The sequence below is a fragment of the Pseudoliparis swirei genome, chromosome 18 (genome assembly GCF_029220125.1).
Source record: "Pseudoliparis swirei isolate HS2019 ecotype Mariana Trench chromosome 18, NWPU_hadal_v1, whole genome shotgun sequence".
NCBI lineage: Eukaryota > Metazoa > Chordata > Actinopteri > Perciformes > Liparidae > Pseudoliparis > Pseudoliparis swirei.
Window position 1 is genome coordinate 11,688,518 of NC_079405.1, and position 27,662 is coordinate 11,716,179.

At 39.4% G+C, this 27,662-nt stretch overlaps 1 protein-coding gene across 1 annotated transcript; it reads right to left on the minus strand.

The window, feature by feature from the left end:
- On the minus strand, nt 1–24,175 carry kcnb1 (potassium voltage-gated channel, Shab-related subfamily, member 1). Its single transcript, XM_056438346.1, has 2 exons — nt 23,603–24,175; nt 1–1,926 (listed from the first exon to the last, which is right to left on the minus strand). Exons 1-2 carry the CDS (start codon nt 24,173–24,175, stop codon nt 1–3), a joined length of 2,499 nt encoding a protein of 832 aa, XP_056294321.1.
- Nucleotides 24,176–27,662: the final 3,487 nt, after the last annotated feature.

The window sequence follows — 27,662 nt, forward strand, 5'->3', positions numbered from 1 at the left end:
TCAGAGGCTTTTATCCAAAGTATTTTGACGGCCTCTATCAACCTTTGGTCTTCGTGTCATGTCGGGTCCTACATTATTCTCATGAGCCACTCCACGAATCCCTTCCATGGGGAATAGACAGTTCTGGCCAAGCATATTATGTGCTGCTTCTAAATGGTTGTAACCTTTCTGATAATTGGTGCCGATGCTCCGTTTTGGGCTTGAACCAGCCAAAAGACACTCTGAGGGACTGATATCAGAGAGGTCGCGAAGGTGCTCGTCATCATCTGTATCAGCGTCGATGTATTTGCTGATGGAGGAGTCGTGAAAGGTGAAGACAGTTGCGGCCAGGGTAGTGCTCTCTGGGGACTTTGGTGGAGTTCTGCTGCTGGCAGTGGTGTAGACAGAGACGTCAGGGCTTAATAGAGAGTGGTCTGACATGAATGAGCTGTCTGAGAGAGGGGACAGGCCTGGTCCCCCCTCACCGTGACAGCCTACTTTGGGGGTATGACTTTTTGAGGAGTTGCCAGAAAAGAAGAATCTCCGTTTATTCTCCGTGCATGAGGGCTTTGTGATAGACACAGGAGTCAGAATAGGCTCACGCTCCCCGATGTTTTTTTGGCCTGATTTTGTACTGCCGTGCTGGGAGAAAGCTGTAGCCGGACTGTGGGAGAACCGGTTGCTTTCCTGGAGAGCACGTTCCATTGCCTGACTATGAGGGTAGCGTGGATTCTCCTGGAAGTCTGTAGCACAACTGATGTAGCTGTCTATGCTGGACAAGCTTTTCATGTCGCCCACTCCTTCTCTGGCTCCTATCACAGGTGGCCTGTGATCTTGGATGGCCCCTAGCTCTATCTCATCTCTCTGTTGGCCAATTTTGGAGCCCCTATCTTTAGCATTGAGGTTTGGCTGGGATTGTGTCTTGGCCATCTGGTTGTACATCTCCTCAAGCTTCTGAACATTTAGCCTTTGGGGACTGGTGGCTCGGGACTTGTTGGGAGAGCCTAGCTCCTGGGCATTGAAGGAATGGTTTGAGCTTGTCTCTGATGCAGCTCTCTTGGGTGTCCATTTCCAATGGCTTGGAGAGAGATGGTTTTCATGAGGCCTCTCACTCTTCTCTACCACCACATCCATCAGTTCTGCACTACGAGCAAATGCTTCTCTCAAGTTCATCGAGACAATGCTACCATTTTTCTTTGCCCTCTCTAGGGCCTCTCTTCGTTTAAGTGTTTTTTCCTGCCGCTTCTGCTCTTTGTAGAATTCAGAGAAGTTATTTACAATAATAGGAATTGGTAGAGCAATCACAAGCACTCCAGCTATGCAGCATAAACCCCCCACTATCTTTCCCAGTAGAGTTTTTGGATAAATATCTCCATAACCTACTGTGGTCATAGTAATAGTAGCCCACCAGAAAGAAGCTGGGATGCTTTTAAACTTTGTATCCTCCTCATCCTTTTCAGCAAAGAACACCAGACTGGAGAAGATCATGATGCCCATGGCCAGGAATAGAATAAGCAGGCCCAGCTCATTGTAACTCCTCTTAAGAGTGAAGCCTAGAGACTGAAGACCTGTGGAGTGACGAGCCAGCTTCAGAATACGTAGGATACGCATGATCCGAAAGATCTGAATCACGCGGCGGACGTTCTGAAATTGCAGTACACTCCTGTTGGATTCTGTCAAGAAGATGGTGACATAATATGGCAGGATGGCCAACAGGTCAATGACATTCAGAGGACCCTTAAAGAACTTCCACTTGTTGGGGGAGGAGACGAAGCGAAGCAGATACTCCATGGTAAACCAGGCAATACACACAGCTTCCACATGCGCCAGTTGTGGGTTGTCTGAAGACTGGCCAAACTCATCCGTGTCCTGCAGCTCTGGGAGGGTGTTCAGAGACAAGGCAATTGTGGAAAGCAAAATGAAGAGGATGGAGATAATGGCCAGGAGCTAAAGGAAAGATGTATACACATTATATTAGTAAGGCTTGCAGGATATGGGAATTACACACTAAAACCAGATATCCTATGTATTTAAGCATACATTCCATATTCTGACAGCTCAAAATACACATTTATTATATTTTAAATGGGTTTTGAATACAGTAAGGTGTTAATAATAATAATAACAATAATAACAATAATCTTGTAGTCTAATACAAGTATAATAAATCCCTGATTGTAAAGTGTGTGATTGGCTGGCAGCTAATGGATTGGATGGGCTCTGACCACCTATTTATACATGACTTACTTATCAAGCATATTCACAAGAGTGAGTTTTCCTTGAGTGGAAAAATAGTGCGAAACAACTAACCAATAAACAAAAGCAAGAGCATCACAGAATGCAATGTAGCTTTGTTGGAAAATCTCCTCCTATGTCTCCATTTGTCTGTATTTGAGCAAATTACATACAACTCTTCTTTTTAGGCAGATTAACATTTTTGGAATTAAAATGTGAAGAAGTTCGGATGTGTTCATATTTAAATAAAGTCTCCAGCCATATTGTACTTTAACAAAGCTAATGTGAATACCATGGCATTATATAGAATAGCTGTTGATTCAGTTTCCACTTAAATTTTTATTACTTTTTTTACCAAGTTGTTTGTGTACTAATTGTTTTAAAAACAATTCAGTTAATAAAATGATCTGTATTTATCTTTTACATTTTGTTTCACGGAAAAAACCGTAGCATCACTTCCGCACATCAACGCATACAGCTTCCTAATTAGACACTGTTATCGGATCAGGACTCCATCGGCCAATACCCAAAGCCCAGGTATCATATCGGGACTTAAAACGTCAGGTTGATGCCTCCCTAGTATCCACCAAATCAGTGTCATGGTGAATAATATAACATAGCATGGTGAAAAGGCTTCAGGGCTCTGTCTGTGATCATAACTGATTAAAAACAGTATCCTCACCCTGTTTCATGCTCATTCCTCCCTCTATTGGTCCCTTCTAGATTTACCCTAGATACTTCTTGTGGCCTGTCACTTCCATCACCTGCTGTGGCAACTCCAAAACATGAAAATGAACATGCAATAGTGACGTAGGAGCAGAATGTTCCCAGAATCCATAGCACGATGATGCCAGATTCATATTACACAGTAAACTGGGATGTTTGTCAGAAAATAGCACCCTGAAACACACACACACACACACATACTACCCCGCCCACACTTCACCGATCATGCTAACAAGCAAATATGTGGTGGTAGACTACACTTCTTTTAGCACTGTATGACAGCTCCCAGCTCAACTAACATTCATAGTGTAAAAAAAAAAATCACTATATTTGTTCTGAAGCATATTATTTTTGTCGCTTGTACTTATTTTATCTGAATAAGTGACTGTGCCACAATGAAAAATACCAAAGGGAATGTTTCAAAGAATCCAGCCTGTAATCTCCCACCAACGCCAGTATTTTATGGTTATGGCATATTTTGTGATGAAGAACAGATGGCGAGCTATTAAGGATAATACTCTTAGTTTAAATCCATGTATGATATATATATATGTATATATATATATATGTATATGTGTATGCATATTTATTTATGTATATGTATATATATATATACATATATATGTGTTTATATATATATGTATATATTTGTGTATGTACTGTATATGTATGTGTATATTTATGTGTGTATATATTTCAATATATTTGTGTGTATATATTTTAATATATTTGTGTGTGTATGTATTTATAAACTAACATATGGTCATATAAAATAGCTAATTTGTATGATTTACAGACATTACACAGCAAAGCATCATGTCTTTTATTACTGCCAAGTCAACTTCAGATGACTTGTGGAACTGCTCCTCCATAATTAATGCTAAATGAACCTTTGTGGGAGGATTCAAAACTGCTATAGAGCAGTGATCTCAGCGAGAGTAATGTGGAAAGCGAGCATCTGTTCCTAAGGGACCAGGGACAGAATTACTTCATGAACTATCGTCTGCACTTGTTTTATTACCGTGCATGACTAGATTGTAGCCTGTTTGGCAATAGCCCACATGGATAAGGTTATATACGATGTTACGTGATTCGCGAAAAGAAAAATAATATTCTTGAAAAATAATGTATGCAGCTTAGACCACAATGCAGCGTAGGCAATATACATATTCACAATACACCATGTAACATCAATAGATGAGTATGACATTAATTATTTCGGTGTGATTTTAATTTGCATACAAAATTATACTTTCCTCCTCCCTAGTCTTGGGAAGCTTTATCCAAACCTCATCTATTAACTGGATCTACTGGTTAAACACAGTCACTTGTGTAAACAAACAAACCAAAGGCCAGCATAGAGCACTTGATGCAGGGTTTCATATCATCCGAAAGGGAATTAAAGCACAGCAGCAGAAATAGTAACGGTTAGTAAAGGTTAGGAAGTGATTGACAGCACAGGCCTTGACAACGGCATAATAATGGAAGAGTCAACTCCCAAAAGAAAAAGTGATGGCTAAAAAGGCAACCTTATCTACGACCAATCAGAGACGGAGGACACTGTTGCCATAGCGTCACGGCAGCATGAATAATGACCCTATCTGTTTATTTTCTCCCCCTCCGTGCTCATCTCCTCCTTCCCTGGAATAAAATATAGTTTAATCAAACACTTCAAGATCAGAGAGTTGCTGGGACCGGAGACCGAAAGTGGAGCTGACGAGTGCCGTAGAATACTGAATGGCTAGTGAGTGTACAACGCCAGCGCTGTCGAGAAAGAAAATGATGTTGTTAAAGAGAAAAATATTTCTACAAAGTAAATAACAGGGTGTATTGCCAGTTTATTTCCAGCTGCAGTTTATGACAATGACACCAGCTGACAGGAAGTAGACAGGGACCTAAACTGTTGCCTAGCAACACAATTCCATTGAAACACTATAAAATGGACCGTTTCAGACGAACAGTGATTCAGGGTATATTTTGTTAACATTAAAACATCAGAAAAAGGATGTTGATAACAAATCCTTGAAACGATGGGATATTGTAGCTACATACAGGACTGTCTCAGAAAATTAGAATATTGTGATGAAGTTCTTTATTTTCTGTAATGCAATTAAAAAAACAAAAATGTCATGCATTCTGGATTCATTACAAATCAACTGAAATATTGCAAGCCTTTTATTCTTTTAATATTGCTGATTATGGCTTACAGCTTAAGAAAACTCAAATATCCTATCTCTAAATATTAGAATATCATGAAAAAGTATACTAGTAGGGTATTAAACAAATCACTTGAATTGTCTAATTAACTCGAAACACCTGCAAGGGTTTCCTGAGCCTTGACAAACACTCAGCTGTTATAAATCTTTTTTTTAACTTGGTCTGAGGAAATATTAAAATTTTATGAGATAGGATTTTAGAGTTTTCTTAAGCTGTAAGCCATAATCAGCAATATTAAAAGAATAAAAGGCTTGCAATATTTCAGTTGATTTGTAATGAATCCAGAATGCATGACATTTTTGTTTTTTTAATTGCATGACAGAAAATAAAGAACTTTATCACAATATTCTAATTTTCTGAGACAGTCCTGTAATAGCCGGAGAATAAAAGGGAAGAAGTAATGGGATTGAGAAGCTATAAAAAGGTCGCTAATGAAGGCACACTGGTGCTACCGTGTAACATGGTTATGAGGTCAAGTTCCACAGGGAAATCCTGCTCATTTTCCACTGGCAAATGTCCCTGTTGCCACTGCCTCGACACATTCAGCTCTCACTCACATCGCCTTACTTGTCTTGCTCTACTTCTATCCTGGGTTGTTTAATGTCACAGGGCGCTAATTTCATCAAACTATTGCACTGTAAATGTGAGATGAAGATGTATCAAACATAAAAAAGACAAACACGAGTGTAGAAAATGGTTGAATAGAGCCCCATACTTGATTGTAATGGTATCAACGCAATTACAGGCTATTTATAGACTCTCAGTGGACGTATGCACGTTATGTGTGCCTCGTTAGGTTTGATGAATACTCCATTATTGCAACTAGATTATACGGACACAAAAAGTGAGTGACTCCCAGAAAATGCTCCTTGGTAGCCTACGACAAGAGACAAGAGAGAGAGAGAAGAGAGAGAGAGAGAGAGAGAGAGAAAGAGAGAGAATCCCACTGTGACTAAACAAAGCCAGTTCACATTGTTTTCGGTCTTGTGACACATCCCCGTCTTTTATAGGACAAGGTGACAGCAGCCATTAGGCTTTTTGAAAAGATATCTGGGACACAATGGGTGTGAAGGACACCCTCAAAAACCACACAAACACATTTTATTTTTAAATATAAGGAACAGGGAATATTGGCTCATACACTATACGTACACATAAACACTTTCGGCTCTCCAGAAGCATACTTGAGGCTCAGAGAGAAGGACAACGTATTAATTTATAATTTGCCCGTATAATGTAGTTGTTCTTGCTGTTTGCTCTCTCCAGCTCTCGCTCAAATACGACGGCCTGGTTTTATGTTGAGTCCCAGCAGCTGTGATTAATTTCCTTTGTGCTACATTAGGTTTTGTCAGGGTTTGTCCAAACAGGAAGAAACCTGAAACCTTCGCACTTTTTATATAGACTTTAACACATTTTCATACTTATCAGTCAGATATTAACCATCAAACCACTGATGTGAGCACAAGGCTGAGGGGAATTACAGTAGTGGGTCAGCCTGACTAGGCATCAGCTACTAAAGAATAAAAGATATAATGCTGTATGTGTTATACTGAATAAGGTCTCGACATTATATCAACTAGGACCGTCTGAGATTTTGGATATTGTAATATGGCATATGTGTTGTCTTTCTGGTAATAATTTTACCAAATGTCACTCTGTAAGTATTTAATAAAAGCATCAATATTCAACCATATCGTCACAATATCGATATTGAGGTATTTGCTGAAAGATATTGGGACATTTGAGTTTCTCTATAGTGCCCATCTTTACACGGAATCCTTTTGGGCTAATCTCTATTGACACAATTTTCATTTTTGTTTGTTTGTTATGAACATGTTAGCAACAAGTTACCTATTCGCATTAATTTGGAGTTCTGTTTATGGTCACACCACCAATATTCACTTATGAATATATATATATATATAAGATGTGAGTGTGAATGGTTGTCTGTCTCTATGTGTGCCCTGGATGGACTGGCGGCCTGGCCTGTCCAGGGTGAACCCTGCCTTCGCCCAATGTCAGCTGGCATCGGCTACAGCGACCCGCGACCCTAATGAGGATAAGCGGTATGGATAATGGAATGGAATATATATATACTTAAATTGGGTCTTCGCAAACCACAAAAGAATTATTTTGACTCTTTAGCCGCTAAATGCACAACTATTTTCACCAGCTAGTCGCTAACTTTGTCTGTATGCCGTTTGGTGGTGTACAGTGAGATTTATTGCTGGAAACATCTGTTTTCTATGGTTAGAAACAAGGTTGACAAGAGCGGTGAGAGTAAACTAAACAGTTAAGTTGTGTGTTGTAAAACCAGTTGGAAGATGCTGAAATTGTCTTTAAAGTTAGATGCAACTGCAATGTTGTCCTTAAAAATTACAGTGTGCTGATTTTCTGTGGGTTTCCTTTCATACGACACATCATCCTCTGATTCATTTTTAGGATCAGCATATTGATTAGCTCAGCTTTTAAGTGAGATAATGTAACTTTCACACAGCAGCCACTAAGACAACATGGAACGATGATGGTATCATGCCTGATGCAGGAACATAGTAATAAAGTTATCTATAACACCATAAGCTACTAGTCTGGTGTGACCAGCGCAAGACCCCCAAGAGCCTCAAATTGAGTAAAGTGCAATTTATTGCTTCGGAGATCAACGTTTGAACTTTCTGCTTTCAAAAGTCTCTGCACTATTTATGGTTGGTTAGTCGGCTTAGGTTTGTATTTAGTTGTTTATTTGGTTCAGCCTCCTCTGCTTAGGTGCAGCTCAGGTTAGTGATCTCATATTGTATTACGTTCGGTGGTTTCCTCCCAAGTGACAGTTCAGGAACTCCCAGTGCTTCAACTGGCACCTTTCTCATTAGCAGCAACAGGAGTTGTGGAAACTCCTGTTCCTGTGAATCCCAAGACAATTGTGTGTTAACTCTGCAAGCACTCGCCCAGGGGAAACACATTAGATACTCCTAAAAATGACAGATAATACTCTTAAACTTCCACTTAACACTTAGATGGGCATGAAAAGGGTGTATTTATTTTTTGGGTGAGTACATCCAGGTCTTGCTTGTTCACTAAGTTCCTCTGACTAACTGACTTGCTTTCCCATCATCCCGTAAGCCACATCGGAGGCCATAGGGATACCATGCCACACTCTCCCCGCCTCGACTGCCAGCCACTGTCACCATGACAACCCCCGTTGAAGCACGACAGGAGGTGGCTAAGTAGACCTGCTTGTGAAAAGCAAGTCTGACAGTCTCCTTCTCTCACTCTCTCCCTGCTTTGTACCTTATTCAAAGCTCACCTAGCTTTGAACCATCTGCACTGCACGTCGTTGTTCTATCTCGAAGCTTTTCCACTTACTTGTGTCAGATTGCTGTTTGTATTTCAGGTGATGTGCTGCCCTCTTCCCATTTGTAACATTGTTTTCTTCAATTACCAATTTCCATCTTCAGGAGCAGATGTTTAAATTGTATGCCACACTTCAGCTTCGATATAATTAGAATTGATTAACAGGCTCCACAGAACCATAGAATTGATCTTCATCGAAATATTATTGTCAGTGGTCAATAATATGAGTGTTAAATAACGTGTAATAATTCACACCTCTGGTTCTGAATGTAGAGGGCTCTGCCTCACTGCCTGTGAAAGAGATGGGGTTTCCATGGAGACGGGAGGAGACGGTGTCTTCCACATTTCCTCCAGCATGATAGCTTAAAACACACACAGGCACACACAGATTTGCTGTGGCTCAGCTGTAGTCTCCCCACCCTCCATCACTTCCGCTTGTAACTTTGAAAAGCAGAGCCTCATTAATCTGAACCTCCCACATCTTACAAGACATGCATACGTTGTTATTGTTGTTCTTCAAGGGGTGTACTGCCAGCTTAGCTTTTTATAAAAATGCAACGCTCTAACATTAGGGCGACTGCAGCTTTTACTGTAAATGTGATATTTAAGATTTATTTGCTGAACTAATCTGCACATGTATTGCGAAAGTAAGTCTGAAAGTCAAAAAAGCATGATAGATTATTAAGTATGTTCCATATATTTTCTATATTCATTTGAGATATTATTTTCATTAGATTGGATGTATAGGTGGTATTTAAAGTATCCTTAACATTTAATAATATCTGCAAGCCTCTACATGTTGTAAGCTCCTATTTGTGTCAATGCTTCCCCTTAAAAGACTACATAATTTGAGTTATATAAAAAGCAATCCATTTGTGCGGCCTTCGTCAAAACTTTTCCCTAACTCCAGCAGTGCTTGCATGCACAAAGTGCACTCCAACCCCATTCAGTAAACTACTAATGCAGGTAGAACATCTATGCCTGGACCATCTATCTTCTGAATGAAGCACACCTCATCTCCTTTCCCACTCAATTATTCATGTATTTCAGATGAAGAAGAGAATCCAGACTCAGCATCTATATTTAAACTCGTACTGGTCCATGGTGGCTGTATAAATAGAAACAGTATAGGGTTTGGTCTGGCACACCAAAGGGTGTTTTTTTCATCAGGCATTTTACCTCAGAGTATGCAGCATTTATTGGAAAGAGATGAAAGACTGCTTAGTCAGTGTTGTTTTTCTGGATCGAGGAAATATCAAAGAGCAGTTATGGTTGATCAGGGAATGTGTGTCCATTAAATATCTTACCATCAATCTCACATATAGTCTCCCCACCTCATAACATTACATGTCCTTAGCAATGGTGAACATTGCACACCCGAACAAAGAAATCCCAAGGATCTTGTGTATGGCTCAGTAAATTAGAAAAAACAGTTATATAAGCAGGTCTACTAAATTGTTCAGGGATGTGAGCTATTGTCTAATAATTCATGTATGACGCAGTTTCGCAGTCTATAATAGTTTATTTATTACAGAAACCAGCGAACACCACAGTATGCCGTGGAGACAGCAGCACAGAAGGAGAATGTAAACATGAGCGAGGCATTGATTTGAAACGCAAAGAGAGATGCAGACAGAGAAAGGCACACACCACCCGTCTATAGACACACACGTACACACAGTCAATCAACAACGATGCCTGAATAGAAGGCAGCTGCAATTCTCAGCATCACAGAAATGGCAGTTGCCATGGTGATAGTGACAGTGAACTTTTAAACATTTTAGTGACGGCATTGAGAAATGGAGAGAGAAATGACGTTGACTGGAATATGTGAATTTAGCATATTGTATTCACAGAGCAAGAGCAATACAAAGCAAAATGACTCTTCATCGTAAAGTCGAACACATGCTTTCTACAGATATTCTTACTAATGGCATAACATTAGACAATGGTAACAATGGTGATGAAGTTGCTGTAATTTACCAGTAAGCCTTACTGACTAAACTAAATAAAGTCATAACAAAGATAAATAGATACATAGGCACTGTAAATCTCTCACAGTAGTGTTTCATTTGTCTGGCATGTGAATGGCCTCTGCATGTCCAACGCAAAAAGTTATCATCCTCACCAGGAGATGAACCTTGTTGAAGACATCAAAATGAGAAAACATATTTGGCTAAATTGTTATTTAAGCATTAAGGTACGAGAGGCAGTAACCACGGAGTTCCACAAGGTTCTGTGCTTGGACCAATTTTATTTACCTTATACATGCTTCCTTTGGGCAATATTATCAGGAAACACTCCATAAACTTTCATTGTTATGCAGATGATACTCAACTATATTTATCGATAAAACCAGAGGAGAGCAACCAACTCGGTAAAATTCAAGCATGTCTTAAAGACATAAAAACATGGATGACCTGCAACTTCTTGATGTTAAACTCAGACAAAACCGAAGTAATTTTAATCGGCCCTGAGCACCTCAGAGATCAATTATCTGGTGATGTGGATTCTGTAGACGGCATTGCCCTAGCATCCAACACCACTGTAAAGAATCTTGGCGTTATCTTTGATCGGGACTTGTCCTTTAACTCCCACGTAAAGCAAATCTCAAGGACTACATTCTTTCATCTACGTAATATTTCAAAAATCAGGCACATCTTGTTTCTAAAAGATGCAGAAAAATTGTTTCACGCGTTCGTTACTTCGAGACTGGATTACTGCAACTCCTTATTATCAGGCTGCTCTAATAAGTCTCTTAGGTCCCTCCAGTTGATCCAGAATGCTGCAGCTCGTATTCTCACTAAAACTAAGAAAAGAGATCACATCACTCCTGCACTAGCTGCTCTGCACTGGCTCCCAGTAAAATCAAGAATCACTTTTAAAATTCTTCTCTTAACGTACAAAGCCTTGATTGGTGATGTACCATCATATCTTAAGGAGCGTGTAGTACCATATTGCCCCACTAGAGAGCTACGCTCACTAAATGCTGGACTACTTGTAGTTCCTAGAGTCTTAAAAAGTAGAATGGGAGCCAGAGACTTTAGTTATCAAGCTCCTCTTTTATGGAACCAGCTTCCAATTTTAGTCCGGGAGGCAGACACAGTCACCTCGTTTAAGAGTAGACTTAAGACCTTCCTCTTTGACAGAGCTTATAGTTAGGGCTGAATCAGGTTCACCTGGTCCAGCCCTTGATATGCTGCTATAGGCTTATAGCTGCCGGGGACGTTTTAGGATGCACTGAGTACCTATCTCCTCTTTTTTCTCTCCTTAAGGATGAATTTTCATCTCTCAATCACACGTTACTAACTCTGCTTTCTCCCCGGAGTCCTTTTGACTTCACGTCTCATGGGGTCATCGGACCCTATGAGACGGCATAGATCCTATCTGCCTGATGGATCATCGAGGTCTGGGTCGTGGAATTCCTGCTCCTGACTACGCCACTGTCCTTTTGAGACTCCGCCCACTGTTGAGACTCCTCCTCCCCACCGCCATCTGCCTGATGGATCGTGGAGGTCTCCATCGTGGAATATGCCTACTATGAACTATTCATCCACTCTGTCATATTCATTGAATGTACTTTAACTCTAAATCTGTCCTTCTGTACACATTACATCTATTGCATCTGTCCATCCTGGAGAGGGATCCTCCTCTGTTGCTCTCCTGAAGGTTTCTTCCCTTTTTTTCCCCCTGAAGGGTTATTTGGGAGTTTTTCCTGGTCCGATGTGAGGTTTTGGGGCAGGGATGTCTATGTGTACAGATTGTAAAGCACTCCGAGACAAATTTGTAATTTGTGAAATTGGGCTATACAAATAAACTGAATTGAATTGAATTGGTATCGTCAATAATGTACTGTTCAAGAGTGTTGTTAGGCCCGAAGCATAGCTTGATTTCATCTACCCGTATTATAATGAGTTCTAACATAATACTGTTTAGCTGTCGAGCTTACTTGGTGTAGCAAGACAGAGGTTATATTATTGTTTTGCATTTTTAAATGGTATGTTTTACTTTTAACATTACTAATGATAAGAAAATATTTTTTTCAATGTCGCAAACAATTTGAAACAAAAATGAAAATTGAAATGAAAAAAATGAACTTGTGTCATGATTTATATGTGCAAGTGGTGTGTTTGAAAGTGTGTGTGCCTGGATTCTATTTTTGCCCCTGTCCTTCACATTTCCCTCAAAGTCATTCCTTCACCTCACCGCACAACCTGCACAGTGGAGTGAAACCCTCCAGTGAGGAAAGCTAGGAGTGGAGCAGCCTCTGGACCTGAGAGTACTGATTTATAGACCCCGTTATGGGTTTCATATCACAGTAATGGAGACACGGCTACATGTCTGCACGGCCACGACCAGAAGCTGCCTCAGGGCCAATCTGCTGTTTTGTGTGTGGAAGAAATGGTGAAACAAAAAAAGAAGAAATCACATACTGTATATCTGGTACTATATGTCCAATGCATTGCATAGCTCAGACATTAAAGGTCATGATATACTCCTCAGAGGACGCCGAACCTCCACTCAGAGTATATATATAACATTCCATGAGGGTTAACTGACTGAAGTGGTTATTTTCTACTTCATGTCGGATCATATACGTATCCATCAGCAGTGTGCCTCTTCACCAACTGAGCCCCTGATGGGCCTGACTGAGTAGGTGATTGTCACATTGTACTGACTGATAGCTGGCAGATAGTATGTATAGTTAGTAGTTTAAAGGCTAAAAACAAAAACTATTAAATGTACATTTTATTTTTTGGGTCAAATTGCACTTTTCTGATATGCTCTATTCACAATGGGAGTACTGTTTTGGCAAAGGATATTAGCATTGTGCTCGTTTATTATACATTTATTGAGACAGAGGAGAACATTATTTAGCCATGTTAACTTTCCAGAGTTGTCTCAAACTATTTTCAGTTGGGATATTTTTTCTATGTTGAAAAGTATAATTCTTAATTATATGTATGATTTAATAGCTCATACATGTAAGTATATGAGCGAAACTGACTAACTGACTAAAATATATTACTACTACTAATACTAATACTACTACTAAACTCTAACACTGCCAAGGTCTCCCTTTTACATAGAGGAAACACAAATAATACGGCTTCACATTGAGGAGGCATAAGTGCTTCACTGATGTTTTTTATTATGATTCATTTTTCCTGTGCAACACATTGAGCAAAGACATTATGGTATTTTTGCTATTATTATTAATATTATTATTAAGGCATTACATAAAGCCTTTTTTTCATGCTCAAACTGCTTTAAAAGTAAATGCTGAATTCATTTCTGATTATTTTAACAGTAGGTGCTCATGCATTTCTTTCCTATGAAAAGGAGAACATCTGTGTGACTTTGTTGCAAAACATGTGTCTATTGAGACAAGGATGTCAGACAAGATGAAAAGATGGGCCATCAATGTTGAACTTTTGGTTCTGTTCTCGTAGCAGAAACAAAATGCTAAATGGATGCTTTTGTTCTTTTAGCCTTTGAGAATGTGGGATGTCGCATAGCTTCGTTCTTTAGAATTTAATCTGGTCCGAAGGCAACCACAAACTCAAATGGCTGATGCTCTCCATGAAAGTGATGATCAAAGTTTCTCCCTCCAATCACTGAATAGTTTTCTTTAAATAATATATCATTTCTAGGGCTATATGGCCTATGTTAGAGCAGCAGGAGAATGACAGGGAAGGGTGGAGAGAAAGGTAATGACACGCAGCAAGGTGCCGTGGATTGGAAGTGACCCCGAGCCGCCGCCAAGGACAACCAGTAACTACTAGTTAACCAATAACTACCTTTTCCCAGATGGTAGGAGTTGTACTCTTTTCATATTGTACATTGTCATGTTATTGAATAAATAATATCCAACTAATAATAAATTAGTAGTCAGGACAATTTAGTATTTTATTAATATATTTAAGCATGCATTGTATAGCTCTAATAACACAGTCTGTGTATACAATCAGAATAATAAGACAGTAGAATGCTAAATGTTTCGGGTTTTGTGATCAAATATGTTATTTTTCATAACGCAGCAATATTTCTTTCTGTATGTGACAAAAGTCCAAAACAGCATGACCTAAATTTCACTGTGACAATGGACAGTCCCCAACTTGCCAGATCTCCTGATCTATTGCAGTTGTATCTCCCTGACAGTCTCTGCTCCACAGCCTCAGTGTCTTTCACTCAAGTAAAGCTCAACTCTAAATTGAACGAACAAAGGAGCTGTCCTTACTAAACCTCTTCTGCAGCAGAAACATTCCAAAACTGTGTCCAGTGTAAGTCAGAAAACCTGCGATGCCATTTCAAATCCTGAACTATCCAATACAAAATGCATGCCATGACTGGTAAAATATTCACAAGCACAACTCCACAACAAGAGAATCAGACCTCTGCACCTTAACAGTGGATGAGCGTTGAAATATTTAACCCAACATTAAAACAGATGCCAAGTAATCCCAAACTCTTTCCAAAACATCCATCCAACAAAAACTAATTCTATGAATAAATATCAATCAAACAAACAGTGAACCGATGGCATTACTGATGATCATAAACTTGACAATCCTGGCTTGGTCTCCCAATAATTGGGTCTGCACTGATGTACCCCAAACGCCTCAAATGATATTCCCAACTGTCAATGTAGATTTATAATCACCTCCGTTTCCTTATTTGTTTATTTGTTTATGTGACGCAATCACAGTGAAATTTGCTGTACAACAACTTTTTTTTAAAGAAGGAACACTGGAGTGCAGGCTTCTTCAGTTAACTTGTTTTAAATAGATTTGATAAATTCTCGTCACCAAAGGGTATTTAGCATAATTATAGATGAGTGTAGTGTGCAATTACTTTGTTGCATTGATTGTTTGTAGTAGTTTGAGAGTCTGTTGAGAAAGATGCATATCATGTACTAAAACATAAAATTATTATTTTTTAAAAGTATTTCTATACATGATATACCGCTAGAGACAATAATCGTGATATTCCAACAACTAAATATATTGATATCTGATTAAAGGAAGTATTGGTTATCTTCTTAAAAAGCATTTTTGATGTTTGTTGAAGTGTTCCGACAAAAAAATTGGGGAAATGAATCTGTTATCTGTTATCTGCAGGGATGTAAAAAGCCCTTACAATTATTTAATTTAGCTCAAATGTGGCTGAGAACCTACCTGCAGGCCCGCCCCTGCACTCATAATTGTCACAAGAGTCTTCCACAAGCTGCTAGATTAACAGTGGTTAGAAAGAAAGTAATACGAATTGTACACTGATATGTATCCCTGTGGGGACATTCTTCTCTGCATTTGACCCATCCTTAAGTTATTAGTTATCACGGAGCAGTGGGCGACAGTGTAGCACTCGGGGAGCAGCTGGAGGTTCAGTGGACACTTCGACGTGCAACTAACGGGGTGAGCGGTCACGGGATGACCAGCCTCCCCACTGAGCTACAGCTGTTAGTACTAAGAAAAGCCATGTTCATTGTTTGTGCTCATTATGATGTGTTCACGTTCATAATGATGACTTGAGGGGAATGGCTTTGGAGACAGACCGAAAGGGACGACTGCCAGTGCTAGAGACTTGGCAATTTATTATTTATCTACTTTTGAATCAAGTGCTGCTACCTACTTATTATATTTGGAAAAGAGTTGGCAACACTGAGCTGGGTTTTTCAGTCGGATGATTTTTTTAAATCTAGTATAATCTTGCTAGTTTTTTAAGATTACCAACCCTAGCCTTAATACACTTAATATTGTGTAAATAATCCAACAACTCTGTTTTCCCTTTGCTCTTTGCTGGATGAGTAAAGAGTAAACTGTTTGCTAACACGTTCACAATATAAAATGTATACACTGATGATACTGTAATCTTATGTTTACAGATGGTTCCACTACCACTTAGTGGCCAAAAATAAATGTGTGTTTAAGTTTCTGAGATCAAATTGTCAAATTTCACCAAAGGTCTTTGGGTACCACCTGTCAAACCCTTATTGATTCGCCCACAAAGATGATCCAATCTTCACCATATGTGAAGAAAATACTACTCTTGATTAGCCTCCATTATGGAAAATAATCAAAACTGTGGTTCTCCAAAGTGTTGAAATGAGGATGCAGGACACGGAAGGCAGCCAGCTTTTAAGATCATGATCATAATTGCTCAACAGATACACAGAAACTTAAGTCCCGTTCCGGCTCATAATTTAATTTCCGCAGTAAAATAAAATAATAACAATGAAAATGTTGCTGTGATAATAAAAATATTCCCACGGTAAGTCATAATTATGAGATAAAAAGTCAAAATTGTACTACCTAGTCAGCTTTCTCATATCTCATAATTATGACTTATTTTCTCATCGTTTCGACTTTCTATCTCATAACAATTACTTTTTATTTCACAATTATGACTTTTTATCTCATTTCAATTTACAATGGGGATATTTTTGTTAACACAGGAAAAAGCAAAAAACAGCGGAAAAGAAATACTGAGTATATAAAATAAGTCCAAGAATGTCGTCTTGTCAATTTCAGCTGGTAAAATCAACTAATACGAGTTTGGTTTAAATGTCCTCTGTTATGAGTGTAAAAACAACAGCTCAGCTTCCTACACATCAGCCCTTTTGTCTTGGCTCTGTTATTTTAATGTCACAGTTCTTCGTGAAACATTTTTGTATACATAGCAGTAAGAAGCAACATTAATTCATTTTAAAAAATGGTCTATCCTGAATGTCAGGCAACATCTCCTGTGGTTTTCAGTCTCAGTAGAGGGAGGGATTCTTTATTGTAAGAATCAACCATAAACTGTGTTTCCCTACATTAGATATGATACTATTTTCACAAGTAAAGGTGTGTCTGTGTGAGTGAGTGCATGGTTGTTTACAACCAAACTGGTCATAGGTGAGAGCTGTTAATCAATTCCTTTGCTCTTCCCTGACAGGCAGACAGAGCGACATGCATGAAAGCAATCGTTGAGGCACTCAATCTACGCACGATGAAAGTCTCCATGTTCCCAACTTGTATCTCACCACCACACAGACAACATTGACAAATAACCTGCAATATGAAGTATGATATGTTATTTCCCTACAAATCCCCTATCAAGCTCAAATGTGTGATAACAGTATTGCACGGTCACTCTGTAGCTTCCTGCCAAAGAGCCCAGCAATATGGCCAGGCTGCCTGCAGCCACGTCGTGTTGGTGTGGACTCTGGGAAACGTTCAGTAAAATTAACCTTTTGAAACTTCAGTAGTTAGTCACGTGATTTGTTTGTCCCTCTAGGGACGTCAGTTGGTGAAGTTAACATTTTCCTAACTCAGAGGTTTTGTTGCCTAAACTCTCTGTGAAGCCAGACCTTTATTTTGAAAAGACACTATGCATGTAGTGTTTATTGGCAAGCTGTCATTGACATACACAACTGGCGTTGGTTACGTAAAGCATCATAGTATGAAGCTTAGCAGCACTGACCAAGCTTCTTTTTTGGATGCATTTGTCAATACATTGGGGCATTTGATGTCATGAAGGCAAGCAAGAAGTATTAGTTTGATGGCTAGAGTTATTGGATTGCACACATAACGGTTTCGTTGGATCACCTGAAAGAAGGAAAGTATTTAACCAGAAAAAATCAGTGTGCCAAGATTAAGCAGAACAAGAATCTGCTGTGACAACAGAGACGTTTATGTTATAGAGGTATGAAGTTAAGTCATACCCTTAAAACTGACTCAATTTTCCTGGTGATGTGGGAAAGCTTTTACTGTAAATGTGATATTTAAGATTTATTTGCTGAACTAATCTGCACATGTATTACGAAAGTAAGTCTGAAAGTCAAATAAGCATGATAGATTATTAAGTATGTTCCATATATTTGCTATATTCATTTGAGATGTTATTTTCATTAGATTGGATGTATAGGTGGTATTTAAAGTATCCTTAACATTTAATAATATCTGCAAGCCTCTACATATTGTAAGCTCCTATTTGTGTCAATGCTTCCCCTTAAAAGACTACATAATTTGAGTTATATAAAAAGCAATCCATTTGTGGGGCCTTCGTCAAAACTTTTCCCTAACTCCAGCAGTGCTTGCATGCACAAAGTGCACCCCAACCCCATTCAGTAAACGACTAATGCAGGTAGAACATCTATGCCTGGACCATCTATCTTCTGAATGAAGCACACCTCATCTCCTTTCCCACTCAATTATTCATGTATTTCAGATGAAGAAGAGAATCCAGACTCAGCATCTATATTTAAACTCGTACTGGTCCATGGTGGCTGTATAAATAGAAACAGTATAGGGTTTGGTCTGGCACACCAAAGGGTGTTTTTTTCATCAGGCATTTTACCTCAGAGTATGCAGCATTTATTGGAAAGAGATGAAAGACTGCTTAGTCAGTGTTGTTTTTCTGGATCGAGGAAATATCATAGAGCAGTTATGGTTGATAAGGGAATGTGTGTCCATTAAATATCTTACCATCAATCTCACATATAGTCTCCCCACCTCATAACATTACATGTCCTTAGCAATGGTGAACATTGCACACCCTAACAAATAAATCCCAAGGATCTTGTGTATGGCTCAGTAAATTAGAAAAAACAGTTATATAAACAGGTCTACTAAATTGTTCAGGGATGTGAGCTATTGTCTAATAATTCATGTATGACGCAGTCTATAATAGTTTATTTATTACAGGTTAAAATTAACCTTTTGAAACTTCAGTAGTTAGTCACGTGATTTGTTTGTCCCTCTAGGGACGTCAGTTGGTGAAGTTAACATTTTCCTAACTCAGAGGTTTTGTTGCCTAAACTCTCTGTGAAGCCAGACCTTTATTTTGAAAAGACACTATGCATGTAGTGTTAATTGGCAAGCTGTCATTGACATACACAACTGGCGTTGGTTACATAAAGCATCATAGTATGAAGCTTAGCAGCACTGACCAAGCTTCTTTTTTGGACGCATTTGTCAATACATTGGGGCATTTGATGTCATGAAGGCAAGCAAGAAGTATTAGTTTGATGGCTAGAGTTATTGGATTGCACACATAACGGTTTCGTTGGATCACCTGAAAGAAGGAAAGTATTTAACCAGAAAAAATCAGTGTGCCAAGATTAAGCAGAACAAGAATCTGCTGTGACAACAGAGACGTTTATGTTATAGAGGTATGAAGTTAAGTCATACCCTTAAAACTGACTCAATTTTCCTGGTGATGTGGGAAAGCAGAGCGATACATCTCTCAACATAAATACAATTAGACTATCTGTCAAAAGACAGTCATGAGCGACATTGACAAGGCTTTTCAGGGCTGAACCTGGGCCCCTTCCCCAGGTGAAGCCGTCTGGTTTGCCAGACACCAGAAGAAGTTGATGAGGACTGCCTCTCAGACCTCTGCAAAATGATTTATTGGATTTTTGCAAAACGGGAATTGTTGGTCTGTCTGCTTCGGGTCCACAATACTCCACGACACACCGACTACGAGAAGCCCTCAAACCGGTCGCAGTTCGGTTCGGTTTGGGCACCAATACAACTTCATGGTTTGGGTGTCGATTCCTTTCATGACTCTAGATGACCCAGTCCCTGAATTGGGAAACAGCATTCTAGTTATGTTTGTGTTTGAATTCCTATATCGTACAGTACATAATCATCCATTTGATCGACTGAGCCTTTCCAGCTGTCAGGAATAGTGATTGATTCTAGTCTGGTTGCTTTGTGTCTGGGATTCTGCTGCAGACTGATTTATGAGTAGGAATGTGGCCCAACCACATGTATATGCCATCTTAAGTGTGACATGACTGGAGCATAATTTAAATGTGTTGCCTGCCATCAGGTGCACAATACCCACAGAGAGAACAGGAACTGGTAATTACAATGTTTGGATTCATGTAGGACGAAATGACAGAAACATTCATGTTTGGTTTCTTCTGTAAATTGGTTGAAAGCATTACAGAATCTTTAATAATATGTTCGGTAAAAATATCTCAAATGCAATATGTTAAATACTTAAATAAGGGAAGAGAGAGGGAAGTATTTTGAACGATTTTCAAATTCCAATTTGTAATCTTATCCTTTGGTCGCCTAATCATTTATGAATAAATGTAGACTCATCAATACTTTAATCACTCACTTAGTTTGTATTTTTGTTTTGGAAGTGAAGAACGAATATTTGCTTGTAAAGTCATATTCGCAGCACCCAATAATAGTGATGTCCAATAGTTCTGGTAATATTTAGTATTATTACTGAGAAGAAAGCACCCAAATCACACATGGCATTACATAAATGCCACTACAGGGGGAAAAGGGATTTTCTTTCAATCTGACTGTCACGCGCTGCTTTTCCAGCAGACAGATACAATCTTATTGTAAGGTGACTCAAATCTGATTTGAAAGAGACAGACAATGCTGTGGCTTACAAAGAATTTAAACGGAGAAGGAAGCTTCAAATTGGGCCGGGAGTCTCCTGGAGAATAATTAACGTGACATTTCCCTGACATTTAGTTGTAGGTATAGTGGAGTAGCCTCAAGAGGGGAGGAAGGAAGCCGAGATATGAGCCAGTGAGGTATAAGAGAGAGGAAGGATGACAGGGCAGAATGAACAAAGAATTTTTCCGTGCATGTTTTAACAAATAATTCAGATACTACGTGCTTTCTTGTGTTGCTCTTTGCTGACATTAAAATATAGAAACTAAGCAGAGGTGCACTTACACACACAGAAACATAAATAGACTTACGCTAATGTTCAATAACAATTCCTTCAGTGATGATAAAAGTATACTTTCGTTGCTTGGTAACCATTTCTTTTGTGATCAACTCTGTTTATGAGCTGTAGGACACACATTTCTACCTATGATCCAAGATAGGACCACACAGCTGATGGTGGTCGGAGCTGGACCGCTCGACAAGCCCACAGTGTGGTCCAGTCTATAAAAAAGACTAAGACAGTACATCAACCCCTAGCAATGCTTTTTGTAGTTTGGTCTGTGGCTTCCTTTTAAGCTAATTAGGAATTAGTAAACTCTGCCTCTTGCTGTGTCAAGGTTGCTTTTTTTCTGGCACGCCATCTTCCGCGACAGACTCATAATGGTGCCAAGACAATATTTGATGACGATTTTTTTTAAATGGTAAGCAAGCACTGCACCGACTCATCAATTGGTTGTTATTGAGAGCTGCATATTACCAGGAAACAATATGCACAAGCACTTTGCTGTGTCATTATTCAACGAGAAGATCACGCATCTTCTCGTTGAAGCACTTCAGGACTCTTCTCCGGTGATGCTTTGATCCATTGCAGATATCACGGCGCTGTAATAGAGACAGCAGCGTATGGCCGACTCGGAGTGATCATCTCGTTTTTCTAGGCTACTGCACTTCCTTAGCTCCAACACAATAAACATTGATTTTACACCTCTTTAATTCCTATGAAGAAGACGTTTTACTGACAGACTCGCAGCACTCATCTCTCTCTCTGTCTCTTTGTGGGGTAGCGCTGACAGTTCTCAGCGAATCCTCACCACAAAGCATTCAGCAGCATAACCTGCTAATAGTTTCAATTGCTACACATTTCCCAAACAAGGCCCCTCTTCCTTTAAACATTGAGTGGAAAAGAGACGGCACCCTCTCTGATCCCGCCAAGCCAATGTAGAGGAGGGTGATCAAAGGCTGCTCATGTTAACACTGCTGTGGTCTCCCAGGTTGCCGCCGCGGGCCGACTCTTTTTGCAAAGACTAAAGGTGAGCACACCTGATAGAAGTCAGCACGCTATGGCACACCTTAAAGATAAGGAATATTGTGCAGAAGGATGATCACCTTGATATCCAATTATGACATTCAAAATATAGATGTTACAAAGAAAATGCAGAGTTCCTCAATTATACTGACAAGTATTGCTTCAGTATAGTGTGACAATGTTACAACTTTAACTGACATCATTATGAGATAAACTAAACAGTTACAAACTAACTTTTTCTGAGTGGGTAACATTTATCTTTGACTGTCGTTGAATATTGAAATATTTACAATCACTCCACATCACAACCACCTTCTATTCATAAGGAAATGCTCCTTCAATGCATTGATTAATGCAAATAATTTCAAACTATTGTAAATAATTTCTGGTATGTTGTTTATGTGCACAAAGATCTAATTCAATATCCGAGCCTCCAGCAGTATATCTCAAATTAAATTGTCTCAGGATGACAGGTTTTCAGGATGACAGGGTTCTTACAAACAAACAACATCCAGACTACAAACAAAATAATTTAATTGTATGTATTTCATGTAGTAAGCAAAGCATCTAAATGATATTTGAATGATTTACTGAATTCACTGGACGACCAATTCAAGAGACAAAGCGTAAGCATGTGTGTGTGTGCATGTCTGGATGCTGGTGTTATCTGTATGAATATCTGTGTGTTTGTTTTTAATGAGTGTGTAGATGATCAGGTAGCTCACATGTTTTCAAAAGCGAGTTAATGAATTTATTCAATGACCTTTTGTTACAAGTCTGGTAATAAGAGTATAACAGGAAGGAATCTTGTGTTATAACTTAAAGATGCACCCAAATAGCTGCTTTCACCGTGAGACGTGTTTTATTCCTAGTTCTTTAACAACAATAATTGCAGATAATAGCGCACACAACCACACTGATAAATCCCATCCACCGGCTGGCTTTCGCTATAATTTCTACTCTTTACTTGGTGTCAAAACATGAGTAAACACCAAAGCACAACTCCTAATTGACTAATTGTGTGGAACTGTAAAGGTCAGAAAACTAGAACATTTTTGTAGGTGCTCTTGATTGATTTTCTCTTTTCTAGCGTCTCGGTGTGATCGATCCCAAACGCAATTACTTACTTCGCAAAGACATAATCGTGTATAAGTATCTAAAATTATGACACACTATAAAAGTCTGCAGCCATGCTAGCAACTATGTGAGGCTGTATTTAGTTGGGGCCTTGAACTAATTGCTAATGTCTGCATGCTAATATGCTCACAGTGCTAAAATACTGATTTGAGCAGGTATAATAAAAATCATGTTCATCATTTTAGTTTTGCGTGTTTGCCAATCTCCACCTCATCTCTTACACCCATCACCCAAAGACGGTTACCTTTGCTGCAACAGATGAGCTGGGCTTTTCCAAGAGGTCCCAAAGCTTTTTTCGTTTTTCAGCACAGCAAATGTTGTCAAATTCTTCTCCCTCTCTGTCCATTATGTCGGCCTCTCGTTTGAGCTCCTCATTCATTTGCTCCTTCTTCTGGTGGTACCTCGCCTGGCAACACGACTCCAGGTAGATTTCGTCAATGCCCCAGTAGTCGAGTTCTTGACTGAACGACAGGGCGCACATTTCTTCCATCATGTGCAGCTTACCCGTGCGGTAGAAGTTCAGAATTGACGTAAACGCCCCTGGATGTCGATCAAAAAAGTACTCATTCTCCTCGAGGTTATAGTCATCACACACTTCCATCAGAGATTCATGGATGTTGCAATCTCTTAACTTTCCCAAACGTGTTCGTGGTTGCCTATCTAATGTTCGCCACAAAACCTCATGTGGGAGACCCCCAACATTCAGCCGGACTCTTCGGAAACATGACTTGCTGCGAACGATGTCCACCGTTTCAGGTGGCAGCGATGATGTTGAGTGGGAGCTGGCTTTATTTAACTCTGGCAAGGATTTCTCCATGATGATTTTAAATTGAGGAATCAGGCAAACATCCAGGGCTATGGACTACAGTTGGTCCTGTTTTCTTTCATAATTGTATCTAAAGGATCAAAAAACGAGAAAATCATCAAACACAAAAACAACATTAGAAAATCATTAGTATTCTAGTGTTAGCCCCAAATTTCAAGGCACACACTTCAATCATCTAACTTGGTGATACAATATTTGGGCCTGAGTCCTATGGGTCGTTTATAGCAGTGGTTTCTTAATAACTCGTTGGTCAGGAGTCAAGGGGTATACATTTGACAGGTTACAAGAAGATTTCAAAGTAAGCAACACAATTTAAATATATGACCAATTCGAATCCTAATTGTTGGCTTTTTATTGTGAAGTATGCTTTCACCTCTGAAACAATCCAAGGGAGCAACATCTAGTATTGGCAAGTAACTGCAAGGTCCTCAAGACCAGATTTCAAAATTACTGGTTTAAAGGGCTGAAGTGAAATAAATATAGCTCGAGTATCATTTCAAGACATTTCACTTGTTATTATCCCCACATCTGCGGTGTCATCTTGCTTGAATTATTTGGAATCAAATTCCGTAACAGTAAATCTAAACCTCGATGGGGGTTCTTGAGACTATTTTTACAGTTGAAAATCACTGTTTCTTAGGATCCAGGGCAGTGAAATAAAGGACAGATTAAATGTATTTCCATTATTTTATGATAGAGTTGAAAGTGTGTTCTACTTCTATTCTATTTCTATGATCGCATTCCTTGAATATTTGTGTATGTCTTTCCAGAGTCAAGTTGAGTCTGGAAATTTTATTTTTTCTTCTGACTTAGAAAAATATACAATATATTATGATTCTTCAGATGGCTCACGTCTCCTAGGAGCTAAGAAAAAGTTGTAACATTATATTTAGTGAATATTGTTATCATTAGCGAAATAGTTATAGAAACAAGGATAATTTACCGTAATTTCTCCCCAAAAGTTCAAAACCAGTAGAGAATTTAAGACAATAATTTATAAATGTGGTTTTAAATCGACTGAGGGGAGAGACACATATCAATTATATTGTTATGTTGGGGCATATCTCTTTTTTTAAATATTATGTTTTAAAGATAAACATACCCTAAGATGTGGATTCTTAAGATGACTCACACCAACAGTTTGCAGATTCACACATTTATATTTGAGGCAAACAAGAATAATATTCACGTGAATAACACCTTGTTGAATACTTCCCGCTATAGAACTTTAGAACGAACTTGCACTGACCAATTTTTTGGAGACATCGCTATGGTGACTGACACAATATTATTATCATTAATAAAATATTAATAGTATTTGTTTGATCACTGCTCATGGGACGCCCATGCAGCCCTGTGGGTGGGGACGCAGAACACCACCGTGACGAGTCTGAGCGCTGTCCACTCTGATGGTGCTGAAACACCAGGAAGCGATGTTCACTCCCTACATCACCGCGAGCCCCCTCGGGGAAAGCAGGCTGACACTGAGAAGAAGAATAGACCTATCCATCATCTCCTGACAGAAGATGCCAAACGTGTAATCCTTCATCTCTGACTATAGACGTGTCACGAGGTGCGTAATGTGACACGCAGTGTGATAGCTGTCACAAAGTTTATAACACTTCGCAAACACAATTAGCGCAAAGCATTACGTCAACATACATTTCAAAGCATATCAAAGATTAAAACAACATAATGGTGGATGCAGACATGTGTTAAGCCGGTTTTTGCACATGCACTAACAGGCTGCGGGGAAGCAGTATAATAAATGTTAATTTGAAGAAGCCACACTCCGGGTTTCTCCTGAAGTCAATGCTTCGATACAACAATTTATCATTAAGCCTATAGACATTATTCATCCCTGTCTTCACACTGTACTGTTGTGCGCAGCTACGTTGTGACTGAGAATAAGCTCATTGTGATGTTTGATCATCTACAATGGAAATGTTGTGAATACAAATCCTCCTTCGTGAAGCATTTCCCTGTTCGTCGAAGGCTGCCTGCTCCATATTAGTGCAGTTTCAATGCACATTATTCCTGTATGCCATTGATTACAATTGATAGGTTGCATATGATTCAAAATCCAATAATATTTGAAATACCGTAGTGAGTTGTTGTCATCCTGCACGGAATCAAACCGGCACGCACCGCTGTGTGAACCCGCTGGCACAAGCAAAGGTGAAGCAGTTGCATTTTAAAAAAGAAAAGAAAAAGGAAGCCACGTTATTGGTTTACTATTGCCATGGTCTCACCCAATCCATTTCCCCCTCCTTTGCCTCGGACATGGCAGAGAGATCCTCAGCACGATGCTCTGCCTCCCCGCGGGTTTCCTGCTCCGCATATCGCACCCGTTCGCCTCGAAGATCAACAAGTCTCCCCAGAGCCCGCTCGGTCTGACTACCTGTGTTTCCCAGTCAGCTGTGTGGGGAGGCGCCGCATCTCTCTGGAAGTGGATCCATGGCAGCTCCGCGCTGTCTTCCACATCGGGTTAACTCTTTCAGGACCGCGTCTGCATGTATCAATACAAACACGAATGGGCACAGGCCGGGGTGTGCTGTGAGATGGGAGCGTCACGTGACGAGCACATAAAAGATGAATGAGTAAATGTATGATCGTATACGGTCTGGAGGCACAGAGCCAACATGGGTCGCGTTTAGAGGAAATGATTTAATGCTGCTTAATATGATGAGGATAGCTGGGTTTTCGCTGCTCTTATTTCCACATATATGCAGCGATAGAAGGGAAAGTACTCTGCATTCAAAATAATAAGTGAAAAGTATATATGTACCAATAAAAAAAATACTAATTTAGCTGAAAATGGCCTTGGTGAATGTTATATGTATGTATATATTGTCATGTCTCGTCGGTTGTCTTAAGTTTTAGGTTTAAGTCCTGTTTTCCATCCTTTTATTTTGTAGTAGGCTAACTGTCCTCTCTCATTTCAGAAACTTTATTTCCTGCCCCGGTGTTTCCTCATTAGTGTGATTGTCTGCTCCACCCCTGATTGTGTCCACCTGTTCCCCATTTCCTCATGTATTTTAAGCCTGTGTCTACCTGTGTCTTGTGTCAGATCGTCTTGTCTCTTGTCTCGTCCTGATCATGCTTGATAGTGTAGTCTTTTGTCCTGGTTTACTTTTCCTGCATACTTGTGATTTTGTTTTGTACTTTGTTCAAGTCTTTTTCCAGCATAGCTGTGATTTTCTGTTTTTTTATAAATCCTTTTGATTGCCCTGAACATTGGAGTCGTGCTTTTGGGTCCTGTTTTTTGAGTCGTGACATATATATATATCCTTTATATACTATCCTTTAGTTTTAATTATAACGTTGGATAATTTAGTCCAGTGGTTCACAACCAAGGAGTCGAGCCCCATCCCACTCATTCTTCAAATCAATTTTCAGTGTATTTGTAATTATCAAGTCCTCCTTCTACCACCTTTGCAATATTGCTATGATCCGGCCTTCTCTCGCACCTCCAGCC